The 13736-nt window shown below is 39.1% G+C and overlaps 1 protein-coding gene across 1 annotated transcript in view; it reads right to left on the bottom strand.

Moving 5' to 3' along the window:
* The window catches only part of rars1 (arginyl-tRNA synthetase 1), a 66067-nt gene that overhangs the window by 44537 nt on the left and 7794 nt on the right, over positions 1-13736 (bottom strand). Inside the window, exons 4-10 of the mRNA XM_030154794.1 lie at positions 11776-11884; positions 11578-11678; positions 10392-10513; positions 8264-8384; positions 7971-8100; positions 5329-5433; positions 3261-3439 (exon numbers count right to left, since the gene is read on the bottom strand). Of these exons, the coding sequence (XP_030010654.1) occupies positions 3261-3439; positions 5329-5433; positions 7971-8100; positions 8264-8384; positions 10392-10513; positions 11578-11678; positions 11776-11884 (867 nt within the window). The remainder of the gene's footprint in view (positions 1-3260; positions 3440-5328; positions 5434-7970; positions 8101-8263; positions 8385-10391; positions 10514-11577; positions 11679-11775; positions 11885-13736) is intronic.

Genomic DNA, 13736 nt, shown 5'->3' with positions numbered 1-13736 from the left:
AAATGATGGAAATCTAACAGATGGAGCAAATTACTTACATACCGTATTTTCCGCACTATAAGGCGCGCCGGGTTATAAGGCGCACCTTCAATGAATGGCTCATTTTAAAACTTTATTCATATACAAGGCACACCGCATTACAAGGCGCATAGAAGCTACAGTAGTGGCTGGGATTGCGTTATGCATCCACTAGATGGAGCTGCGCTAAAGGGAATGTCAACAAAACAGTCAGATAAGTCAGTCAAACTTTATTAATAGAATACAAACCAGCATTCTGACACCTCCGTTCACTCCTAAAATGAATAAACAGCTGTTTTATTATTCTCCCAAGGTAATGTCAGTGACATAGTATTTTCGCGACAGCAAGGTATAACCGGTAGTGCAAGATTTTAATCACGTAAAAGAAACAGTCTGATACCGTTACGGTAAATCAAACATTAGTGCAATCACAATATAATAACTCTCGAAATAGTGCAAAGAAATAATAATATAACAATAACTCAACGTTGTTCATACGTTAATGTCCATATTCACAATATGACCAACCTTGTTCAGCTGTAAACACACAAAAGAAACACGTAAAAATGGAGTGGGTGGCTCCGTAGTTCACATATAAGGGTTATAAGGCGCACTGTCGGCTTTTGAGAAAATTGAAGGCTTTTAGGTGCGCCTTATAGTGCGGAAAATACGGTACTTAGAATTCAGGGAGAGATATTTATGAAGAGTTGAGTCCCATGATTAACCTTTTAATGCAATAAGCATGCAGAAGCGGTCATATACAATACATGTATTTTTTTTGTTTTTTCTTTGGGTTTTTTGTTTGGGGGGGGCTCTCTTTATGGCGTCATTCAAGTTCCATTTGTGATTAATAGTAATCAATATCTACTGCAGATATCCATATTTTTTCATATATGCCATTTAGGGATGTTTGATTAGATATGTTTATCTATGTAAAAATCTTGTGTATCTGTATGAGTAAAACTAAACAAAAAAAGTAAGTTAAAAAAAAAAACAGTATATAGTAATGAAACATATGTGGTCAAAGAGTGATAATTTTATCAGTATCTTAATAAAATCTTTGATTATTTTTCTGGTGCATCACACTGAACAAACACCTCATGCCATTACTTTTTTGAGTTCTCACTCCGTTACTGTGGATTAATGTCTTTTAAAACTAAAATAAAAATGGTATCAATTTCATTTTTTGGATATAATGTACTCTTATATATTAAGAAAAGTGTGGTATGCTAAATATTTACACTTTCCTAGACGAACAGCACTTTTTGGCATTTTTTCCAAACCTTGAATAACTGCTGTATATTTTCCCTCACTCTGTTACTTTGTCAATGATGATAAATTCATGTTTTTATTAAATATTTGGTAATTGTTCCTTAATGGCATGTTTAAGTACTTGCTTAGACCTACAATTTGAGCTATTATGGCTGCTACTAAATTACTTTTTAAAGACAGATATGGACTGATTAGTATGGCTGCACAGAAGAGCTGCACAATATATCGTTTGAGCATCGTCATCGCAATGTACATGTGCGCAACAGTTACATCGCAGATTCAGCCATGTAGGAGGCAAATGAACTCAAAGTGTTCTCATCTAATTTTAACCTGGGTACCTGACACACTGCGCGCAACCATCCACCAATCGCAATTGTTCTTTATCAGTTTGCCGAAGCAGACCACGCCCCTGCACATGGAGTGAGTCGCTGGCAACAACATTGAAAAATGAGCAACAAACAGAGGTGTGACCAGAATGTCATGTGCAGGTGGGCATTTTGCATGTTTTATGTGGGAGTGTGTGTGTGTGTGTGTGTGTGTGTGGTGGTGGTGGGGGGTTGTCTGTGATTGTCAGAGGAGGTGGGGGCAAGCATCCATCTGTCTGTCATTGTCAGACCGGTGTGGGGAGTGGGGGCGTCCGTGATTGTCAAGCTCCGTTCAGGTCTGGTAGGCTGGGCAGGGCATTTCACAGGGGAGCAGAGCTTGTCCCTGGCCACACCCCAGCAACGAACAAGAGAAAATCACAGAAAACGAAGACTTGGTGCCAAAAAGAAAAGCAGCGTCAGTTATCTGTAATTATTTCAGCTACGAAAAGAATGATATTGAAACACGTGTTCTGGGTCAACAGTGTCTTGCACTTGTCGCCACAACGAGAGGAAACACAACTAATTTGTTTGACCGTTTACGTCAGCACCACACAGCTATTATATCCTAATGAGTAGTTTTTCATATTGGAATATACAGGGTGGGGAAGCAAAATTTACAATGAACATTTAGTTGTTTTTTCTCAGCAGGCACTACGTCAATTGTTTTGAAACCAAACATATATTGATGTCATAATCATACCTAACACTATTATCCATACCTTTTCAGAAACTTTTGCCCATATGAGTAATCAGGAAAGCAAATGTCAAAGAGTGTGTGATTTGCTGAATGCACTCGTCACACCAAAGGAGATTTCAAAAATAGCTGGAGTGTCCATAAAGACTGTTTATAATGGAAAGAAGAGAATGACTATGAGCAGAACTATTACGAGAAAGTCTGGAAGATACTATTAAAGAAGAATGGGAGAAGTTGTCACCCGAATATTTCAAGAACACTTGCGCAAGTTTCAGGAAGCGTGTGAAGGCAGTTATTGAGAAAGAAGGAGGACACATAGAATAAAAACATTTTCTATTATGTCAGTTTTTCTTGTGGCAAATAAATTCTCATGACTTTCAATAAACTAATTGGTCATACACTGTCTTTCAATCCCTGCCTCAAAATATTGTAAATTTTGCTTCCCCACCCTGTATATCGCAGGGTTAAAAAAATTGCAATGTCAGTTTTTTCCGATATCATGCAGCCCTACTCCACAGTACTTTCTCACTCCATTACTCGCTTGGCCACGCCCTTCTATGTTACACTCCTGTGGTCCTGATGCAGCAGAACAACCTCCCAATAGAACTGGATGGTACTTTCACTGGAGAAGAACTCCACTAATTCAAATGAAAGTCCATATATGACTTCTTGTCAGTGCTCTGTAGTAACTATATTGATATATCTGACCACTTCCATGTAATAAGCCATCAAAATACGGTCCTTTATAAGTAAAGGCACTTTTTTTAATCATTTAAAATTTCATCAAGAAATTCAAAAATCTAAATTTCTCCACTAACTCCACTACTTATATTAAAGTCCATATGTCTTAAAACTTTTGCCTGGTTCTTCTTGCTGTCTCTACTGCTGTAAACTCATCCTGCTAGCCTCACCTGTCCGCTGTCTGTGACGTAAATGATGATGTCCGCCTTCTCCTCAAAGAGTCTGTGATGCAGAGCGGCCAGATCCGACGTATCGTAGGTGTAACCGCCGTCCGATTTGACCACAGTGAGAGGGATGGACTGGCCCGGGACGAAGACCAGCTTCCGGCCTTCGTCCAGCTGTACAAAGCCTGAAGGAGGGAAAAGAAAGAAGAGAGGAATGAAAGAAAGGAAATGAGAGGAAGAAGAGGAGAGGAGTAGAGAGAGAGAGAGAGAGAGAGGGAGGAGGAAGAGGAGAAAAAAGGAGGAAACAAAAAGGAGAAATTTAGCAAAAAGGATATCGATGGGAAGTGACGAGGGAGAAGGAGGATGGAAAAAATAGAGGAAAGAATGAAGGAGAGAAGAGAAAATTAGAGAAATAAAATCAAAAGAGAGAGGGCAAACAAAACAGAGAAGACAGGGGAGAAAAGAAAGAGATGGAAAGACACAAAATGACAGGAAAGACAAGAGAAAGACAAAGAAAAGAAACAAAAAAGTGGAGTGCAGATGGAAAATGGGGATAAAAAAGACATAAACAAGGAAAATAAAAATAGATGAGGGGAGACGAAGGAAAGGAGGGTGAAGAGAGCAAAAGAGAAGTAAAAAAAAAAAAAAGGGACAAAATGATAAAAGAGAAAAACCCCAAAAAATAAATCACAGATAATAAAAGAGGTGATGCAGAAAAAGGAGAAAAGAAAGTTAAAGCAAAAAGCTAAAACAACTGAAAGTGGAGAAAATAATAAATAAATGATTAAAAGAAAAAACAAAGAGGCAATAATGAGAAACAATGACATGAAGAAAATAATCTTAAAAAAAGAACAGACAGAATTTAACATTTATGATACTATACTGCCCCCCTGTGCCTGCATCACGATACTACAACCCACATGTTTACATCATACTGGATATTTAGTAAAAGGTTCAAGAGATTCTAGTGCTGAAATACTTCACTGCTCTAATTAATCTACATAATTAAACCTTGTAGAAGCCAATAATGTAAAAAAAAACTGATGATATAATAATGGCCGATAACGTAATAAAAGTCCTGAACCGATAACGTAATAACTTTTGGCTGGTTATTATGTTATTGGCCAGGTAAAAAAAATGATTTACAAATGTAATAACTGAGCCAATAACGTAATAATATACTAATATCACTTTTTATTATTGGATATAATTGTAAAAATGCACTGTCTCTGTCTGTCTCTTTGTCTGTGTCTGGCCAAAAGTTATTACGTTATCGGTTCAGGAGTTTTATTCTGTTATTGGCCAGTTATTGCGTTATTGGCTTATTACATTTTAAAAATGGCAAATTTATTACGTTATCGGTTGTTATTACGTTATTGGCTTCTACAAACCTCACTTTACTTTTAATTAAATCTCATAATAGAACGTATAATTCAATGTAAAAGATATTTTTTTAAACCTGTAATGAATAAGCTCACTGATTTTCTACTTTAGGGTGGTATAGCCCCCCAGGGGGCACTGGGGCACCATCGAAGGGGGGCGTTTGGAATGAGAAACCTGAGAGGGTGGTGCTGAAACCAAATAGGGGCGCTAGTCTGTATAATATCATTTTCAAGCAGCACAGCCTGTTATGTTGATGGTGAATTTACGTGCCCCCCCCATCTCCCCGTTCCTCTGCAATAAGGTACGTTCCCCGCACCCCCCGTGTTCGGTAGTAATGTCATAGTAAGTCGTGAGGGGGGCACTATCTGCAATGTATATAAGGTCTGTCAAAACAACCCCCCCCCCACACACACACACACACACACAACTTCTTATGTTGCACTATAACCCCCCCCCCCCCCCCCCCCCCCCCCCCGCGTGCTCGATAATGTGTTACAGATCACTATTACCCCTCCCCAGCAAAAAAAAAAAAAAAAAGAAAAGGGGGGGGGGGGTAGGAGGCTCATGATGTTGAAAATGGCCATTTCTTAAAACAAATAAATTTTAAAAATTTAAAAAAGGGTTGAGAAACACTGCCGTAACATAAACCCAGGCTTTCTGTTTGACCCTTTGACCTTTGACCCACACTGACCTTTCTCCTCAAACTTTTTCACCACCTCTGTCATCAGGTCCTGGTAGAACGACTCTCCTCTCTCGATGATGCTGACGTCCAGGCAGTCGTAAACCTTCTGGAACTCTGATTAAATACGACAAACACAATTAGCATCAAACGTACACGGGGTCGACAAAGTTGAAGAAATTATCTGCCTCAGATTAAATGTGATCAATCTTACTTTAATAAGATGAACTAATTTGTTTGACCATTTACGTCAGCACCACACAGATATTATAGCCTCCTGAGTAGTTTTTCATATCGCAATATATCGCCAGGTTAAAAAAATAAATATCGCAATGTCAGTTTTTTCCAATACCATGCAGCTCTAGCGCCAACGCAAAATCAATTGCAAAACCGAAATCATTAATGGCGAATTGTCCCCTGCAGGATGGACCAAACTGTACCATTGCATCCCCAATACATATACACACCAAATATACATATTAAAACACAATTAGAACAGTTACTTGTACAATATGTACTTAACAATATATTATCAATATGATAATATATTTAAATAATTGTGCAAAAATGTGTATTTATTCATTATGTTCAAGTATAAAGAATCTGTAAAGTGAATGTATTGTCATGTGCAGACAGTGTTTTGCTCTGGAAGGAAAACCCATTCTCATTAATTCTCACAATTTCACATTTTGACCTATGACTATATGTTATAAACTACAGCAGGAGTCTCAAACTCACCTTACCTGGAGGCAGCTGGAGCCTGGGTCCGGCTGGACCACATTAAGTATTTCACAAAAAAGGGTTTCTTTACTTTACTCGCAGCTGGTAACATGCTGGTAACCTCTTTGAATGATTTTCCAGCCCTTGCAATCATCTCACTCACCATGCAGTAGGGTGGTCCAAAAAATTTTTTTTTTAAGATTCTCTGGATTAGAACCCTGCATTTGGTTCCATATCTGGCCAAATGACTTCGGTCCAAATTTTATGCAAATTAATTAATATTTAGAGGTTGCACAAGACACATGAAGATTGCTCTATATACTATAACATAACTAGCCAAATGAATAAGGCATATTAGAATAATTTGTAATTTTATTCTCAAAATCAAACAGCAACTCGCATAAAAATGTTACGTAGAAAGTCCAGCAACCACTGTTGCTTTATTGAAATGACAAAAAATGTTCCTGTGTTCTTTGACAACTTGTACTGTTTGTGATCTTCATTTTTTGTTCGGCTACAGTTGAAGTCTTGACTAAGCCCCCCCCCCCCCTTTCAGCAACATCATTGACAACTTTTCTGGAATGCACAGTTTTATCAGCCTTCTGAAAGTCTGCATCATCAGCCCAGTCTTCTGGAGGAATTCTGAAGAATGTTTGTGGCAGATCCAAAGTTTCAAAGAAACGCATGGTGCTGGTGGTGACAAAACCACTGATCTGCTTCCCTTCATAATCTGCTGGATTAAGGGCATCCCAACGCTTTAGTGGAACCATTTTCCATCATTTCGTGAACCATCAGCTGCTTCTGCTCTTGTGTCACACAGGAGTCACAGAATGCCAGGACAACCAGTTCTTCACTCCAGTACCACAGATGTGGGCGGCCTTACTTCATACATATTTTGCTAGATGAAGCACTCAAACCTTGGTTTTGATAGTACTGCTGTTTCTCTTAGCAGGTCAGCTCGGCTATGCTGAAAATGAACAATTAGTTAATTTTCAGGAAACTTCCAGCAACTTGTGCAACCTCTAAAACATCTCCTTTTTCTTCCAAATTTTTTCCTAAATCATTTTTTGAATGCCAAAACCTAATGTGGGGTTCTAATTGAGGTTATCTGAAACTGTATTTTTTACCAGGATTGTTGGACCACCCTACCATGCAGCTAGCTTCGACTGCTGCTTCATTCTCTTTCTTGCTTTCTTGAATAAATCTTGTTTCCTCGATAGACATTTTTTAAGACTGGCGACCTCCCTGGTATTCTGTAAACTCCTCAGCATGTCTAGTTGAGTAATGACGTCAGACGTTGTATTCCTTAAACACCGCAACTTTCTCTGTGCATATCAAACACGCAGGGGTGAACCTGTGCTCCACAAATATTTTGTCTCCCACTTTTCCCGAAATTGCCTTTTGCTCATTGCCAACCTTTCTCCTCACAGCACGTTTTGAGAGAGACATGACTGGAACTGGGGGATGGCAGATATTTTTCGTCCACTTGGTGTCACTCCGGAATATGTTTCAACTAAGTGACTAACGCTCTTACTTCCCCTGGTACTTCGCGGTTGGCTAGCTTGACAACAAATGCCATCAGAAGCTGTCACAAGACTATCTATGGTAGCCCATAAGTGACAAAAATAAATAAAATAAAAGCGTGACAAGACTCAGCAAAAAGGTGCGTTTGAGAACTACGTGTGGGCCGCACTAACACTAAACTTTGATGTCAAGTAGGGGGCCATAAAATATCATCCTGCGGACCGCAATTGGCCCCCAGGCCATGAGTTTGAGACCCCTGAACTACAGCATCAGAATTTTTGACTTTCCCTCCTTTTATTCCTGAGTCATTTTACTTGTAGACCAGTGTGATCCGAAGCAGAAACATCATGCATTCCATAGGGTTGATCTTTGTTCCCATTTGGACACAGATGCATTATGGGTCGGCGTACCGTTTCTGGAGACGTCGCAGATGAGTTTCCAGGCTTTGATGAAGTCTGGCTCTTTGCTCTGGAGCCTGACGACGCACTGGTACGCTCGCTTCTTAAAGTCCTCCTCCGAGTCGAACCGCTTCTTTGACTCCTGAAGACGAAAAGAAGGGAAGAAACGTCCAGGTGACGATAAGACAAGAACAGAAACAAAGACGACAGCTTTGAGAAATGACACAAAGACAGATAAGTGTTAGCCTGCTCTAATCGTCTACATTTGATCAGTTATTGACAGGTACAGATGAGTTTGCACTGACTTTGTAGAAGGCCTGCAGGTCGCCGATGGGCGGGGACACGGTCAGGTAGTCTGGGAACTGGTCCTGCAGGTGGGCGATGAGCATCCCGAACTGAGTCCCCCAGTCTCCCACATGGTTCAACCTGAAACCACACAACATTATTCTACATGATCTGGGAAAGAAAACTATTTCAGACAAACTCGGATAATTACCCCCACCAAGGAGGTTATGTTTCCATCAGGATTTGTCTGTTTGTCTGTCTGTTAGCAAGATAACTCAAAAAGTTATGGAACGATTTTGATGAAATTTTCAGGAAATGCTGATACTGGCACAAGGAACACATGATTATTAAATTTTTGAGGTGATGAGGGGGGATGAGACAGGACTGATCTGCCTTGGTGGAGGTCTGCGCTCTCTGAGTGCTTTTCTAGTTTGTTATATTAAACCTTTAAGCACCAAAGTGGAAACATAACTGAATGAAACAGACCATAACTACAGGTAGCGTTGCCAATTTTTGACATGTGTCCCTTCAATCCTAACACCAGTTCAGGGCATGTTTCTATTCAAAGTGAATATATTTTTTCATGTTTTCTTGATATCTGTTTTGTTCCTGGACACTAAGGTAGGTTAATTACCCTGCCCCCTGAAGGGAAGGCAAGGGGTACTGTTGTATTGTTTTTGGTTTGGTTTCTTCTTTTGTTTTTTAACACTTTAGCAGCAAAACTATTGGTTGAATTCATACCAAATTGGGTTTATAGATTGCTAGTGACTCAGAATAGATGTGGTTACATTTTGGGAAAAGTAGGTCAAAGTTAAAATTTTTTATGAATTTTTTTACATCTTTTTCCTCCATTTACTTATAATGGGCAAAATTCCAAATGTCTATAAAAACATCAATTTTGTTTCAATTTACATCAAACTTGGCACATATATAGAGGCAATTGATATGATGACATCAGCTGGATCACAGCCAAAATAAGCTACAATACGTGCGAGGGGAGGGGTTTGTTGTGCCTGGAACCACTTGTTTTGCTTGTTTTTGTGGCATATTCAAAGTAAAATGAACTGAACAGAATAAGTAGGTAGTGTTAACTCATCCGACCAAATATTCCTTTGTGTCACCATATCCATTGTAGAAAGGATGCAGTAATAGAATGCGCTACGTCTACTGTTTATTAAAGCCATGTGTGGTGACTGTAGCACCACCATCTGACCGCACACAGCTGAGTTCAGTGACTGGAAATGCCAAATTTGTCAGTTTTTCTTTTTTTGCAACTTCTTAAAAGTTCACTTGACAAACGCAGCTCATTACATTATCCTGGTCCAGTGTGTTCAAAGCTGCGTATGACTTTCATCACCGATTTTTCATCAGATCTGTAAAACCTGAGTCATAGCCTAAGTATCAGGAATTCATAGGTCTGTCCATGATTACTCACCTGAATCTCTTCTCTCACAGTGAACAATTTCGTAGTGTACTACATCATAAACTATCCATTTATTTACAAACAGAGCCAGTAGGTCACTCGGGCATTTTTGGAAATTTGTCGCAACATGCAATGAGCTCCATGCAGCTGCACTATGGCCACAGCGGCAACAAACATGGAAACAGCTTCATTGCCTCTTGCTGCTGCAGCTGCATGGAGCTCTGCTTCCCACCATACATGTCATGACAAACTTCCAAAAATGCCCGAGTTACCTACTGGCTCTGTCTGTAAACAAATGGATTGTTTATGGTAGAGTACACTTTGAAATTGTTCACCGTGAGGGAAGAGATTCAGGTGAGTAATCACAGAAAGACTTACAGATTCGTGATACTTTGGCTATGACTGAGGTTTTACAGGTTTTTATGGGCGGCTGTGGCTCAGTTGGTAAAGCGGGTCGTCGGTTCGAATCCTGGCTCCGACTGTCCACGTGTCGAAGTGTCCTTGAGCAAGACACTGAACCCTAAATTGCTCCCAGTAGTGCCAGGCAGCTGGTGTATGAGTATGTGTGTGAATGGGTGAACGTGAGAAATTGTAAAGCGCTTTGGGCACCATGAAGGTGTAGAAAATGCACTATACAAGTTCAGTCCATTTACCATTTTACCATTTACAGGTGACAAAAGTCATATGCAGCTTTAAAGTGAAGGTTTAATGACATTAACACTGACCTGAGGACGTCGTAGCCCAGAAACTCAAACAGGCGACACATGCTTTCCCCGATGATGGTGGAGCGCAGGTGACCCACGTGCATCTCTTTGGCGATGTTTGGAGATGAGAAATCCACCACCACCTGGAAAACACCAACACATTTATGACATTTAGAGACAGAGAGTTTTTCAAAAGTGGATGCAATCTGAGTTTATAATATCTGTTTGTGAAGTTTTACCACAAGTGGTTAAATGTAGGGATGTCCTGATTTGATCTATCTAAAGTAAAAAGTATCGGTATCGGCAAAACTAATCATGAAAAAAATCGGATCGGAAGCAAAAAAAAATAAAATACAGATCAGATAACCCCCCCCACTGACTGAACAACTACCTCCAACAGTCAAATGGACAATGTGACACTCACCCTCCCTCAGAGCATTAATCACAACCCATGCACCTTGTTTTGAATTTTACCTTTTATACATCCTTTATTACCTGTATATATCCTTATATGTTGTGTATATTTCTTTTATGTGTGATATAGAGTTAGATTTATGTATATTTTAGTAGTATTTGTATATTAATATCCCTCAACCTCCATCTCATAGCAGGTGGGTGGAAGAACTGTTACTATCCATTAGACTTGAGAAGCTTAGATTTTCCCCTCAATGGCTCCTTAAAGTTATTCGAAAAAACTTGGTGACCTCTCTTAAATTATATTGAAACCTTGACATCTCTGCCAGATCGTAATGACTGAGCCCCCCCTTTTATTTTTGTTTTTTGTTCATTTGTTTTGTTTTATTTTAGTTACACTTTTTTTTTTGTTTTGTTTTATTTTGTTAATTAGACAATTGTTGAACCTATTCTGTACCGATTACTTGTCAATATTGGATTTACATGAAGGATTGTCTTCTTTTGAGTAGGGTGGGACTGTGGGAGGGATAAAAGAAAAATGAAAGAGACACTGCACTGTCATGTCATGCCTGTGAAATTACTTCCAATAAAGAAAGTTAATTAAAAAAATAATAATAATATTTTATCTCTGTAGTTTTTGTACATTGCCGATATTTTTCGGTATTTCGTGTGATATTTTTGTTCCGTTTTTTTGCACATTAAGTATTTGCTGCTGAACAGATTTTCATTGTTCCTGTAAAAGTGACAATAAAGATCTATTCTATTCTATTCTCTGACAATGACTGTGACTAACCTTCTTCCTGGAGGCCAGAGGGGGGGGCACCACACCGTTGACCAGCAGGTTACTCAACAGCTGAGACACAAACGTCCTCTTCAGGTGGATGTTGATGAAGCCTGAACAGACACATCATCACAAATCTGTCCTGGAGGTTACAGCATCATCATTACGAACATGCGACACTATTTAAAAAAAAAAAACCCTGTTTCCCACCTGGTCCTGCGATCTCAGTTTTCTGGATGAGTTCGTTGTCTGGAAGGTTCTGGATGATCTTCTCCGCGATTTCTCTCGGGTTTACTTTGACTCCTTTCGCCTTCAGCATCTGAAACGTAACCGCTCAGTTTAAGACACAGAATGCGACACAAACATTGTTTTTTTTAAACTTATCAGAAAACAGGAGGAAATACCAGTCCAATACATCTTATATTTCATTTATATATTATATTTTGTCTCAGGTTTAGGTGAATCTTTGCATAAATGTTCTCTGTAAATAACACTAAAGTCAAATTAGAGTACACACCTTATTTGTCGAATATGTAATCTTATGATACGTACTGTTACATGGGTAAAAATAGACTTAAAGGGGTAAGATTTGTCTAAAGTCACTTTTATTAGTTTGTGGTTCATTTATTTGTGTATTTGGACCCTAATAGTTCATACAGTTTGAATTAGAACCCTCCAGGTGCTGCAAAACTATCTTCATATTCATTTTGGCAAAAATCCAGTGGATTTCTACAACGTGTTTTAATTCCTGCTTAATTTGTTACGTTTTATAACTAGTTATGTCATGACATTTGCACATATAAGGTCCAGACTTCAGACGAACATTTCTCTAGTATGACATAATTGTTTGTCAGCAGCAGCGGTTGTAGTCCATACTGAAAATATGTCCAAACTTGGAGCCCATTACCTAAAATGTTCAGTTGTTGGTTGAATGGAACAGATCAGCACAGTCAACAACCTGGAGGGGGCGTGGTCATATGCATTTAAAGGGCCAGCGCTCCAAACCACCTTTCTGGTGTCATTTCTCAGAAATAGGGTTGAAGATGGACCTGTGGAGTTGAATTAATGAAGAATTCACACCCAAGCAGAGCATTTACAGTTTATGGAGACCACAGGGACATGTTGGAAAATGAAGAATTCCATTTAAAAATAAAGCAAAATATCACTCCTTTAACGATTTTGTTGCCTGGTTTAATCAGATGCCCATTGCTAAGACTTAAAGGAGTGATATTTTGCTTTTTTTTTTTTAATGGAATTCTTCATTTTCCAACATTTCCCTGTGGTCTACATAAACTATAAATGCTCTGCTTGGGTCTGAATTCTTCATTAATTTAACTCCACAGGTCCATCTTCAACCCTATTTCTGAGTAATGACACCAGAAAGGTGGTTTGGAGCGCTGGCCCTTTAAATCCACATGAGCCACTTCAGGCCCCGCCCCCTCCAGGTTGTTGGCTGTGCTGCTCTGTCCCGTTCAACCAACAACTGAACATTTTAGGTCATGGGCTCCAAGTTTGGACATATTTTCAGTATGGACTACAACCGCTGCTGCTGATAAACAATTACGTCGTACTCGGAGAAATGTTCGTTTGACGTCTGGACCTTATTTGTGCAAATGTGGAGACATAACTAGTTATAAAACGTAACAAATTAAGCAGAAATTAAAATAGGTTGTAGAAATCCATCTGATTTTCGCCCAAATGAATATAAAGATAACTTCGCAGCACTTGGAGGGTTCAAATTCAAACTGTATAAACTATTAGGGTCCAAATACACAAATAAATGAACCGCAGACTAATAAAAGTGGGTTTACATAAATATGAGCCCTTTAAAAGTTAAAAAGTTAGTTTGCTTTATAATCCATGTGGGGAAATTCGGTCTCTGCATTTTACCCATCCTGATACACACAAAGTAGCTAGCATTAGCATTAGCATTAACATTAACATTAACAAGTGGCACATTAGACCAACTCTGGGACCAACTCCAGATCTTCATCAGTACCGTGGTCAGGGGCAGAGACAAGAGAATTAACCTAAACGTACCTGTCTTCTGTATAAATATGACATAAAACATAGTATTGTGAGAGTGGTTTTAAACTGTTAAACTGTGTCTTTAACAATCTAGCCTGAAAATGTGAGCATTTACATTCAAATGCAGTTGAAAAACAATGAAA

The sequence above is a fragment of the Sphaeramia orbicularis genome, chromosome 14, assembly GCF_902148855.1.
Source record: "Sphaeramia orbicularis chromosome 14, fSphaOr1.1, whole genome shotgun sequence".
NCBI lineage: Eukaryota > Metazoa > Chordata > Actinopteri > Kurtiformes > Apogonidae > Sphaeramia > Sphaeramia orbicularis.
The sequence above is the reverse complement of the archived record's forward strand: the minus strand, read 5'-3'. Positions and strand labels throughout refer to the sequence as shown.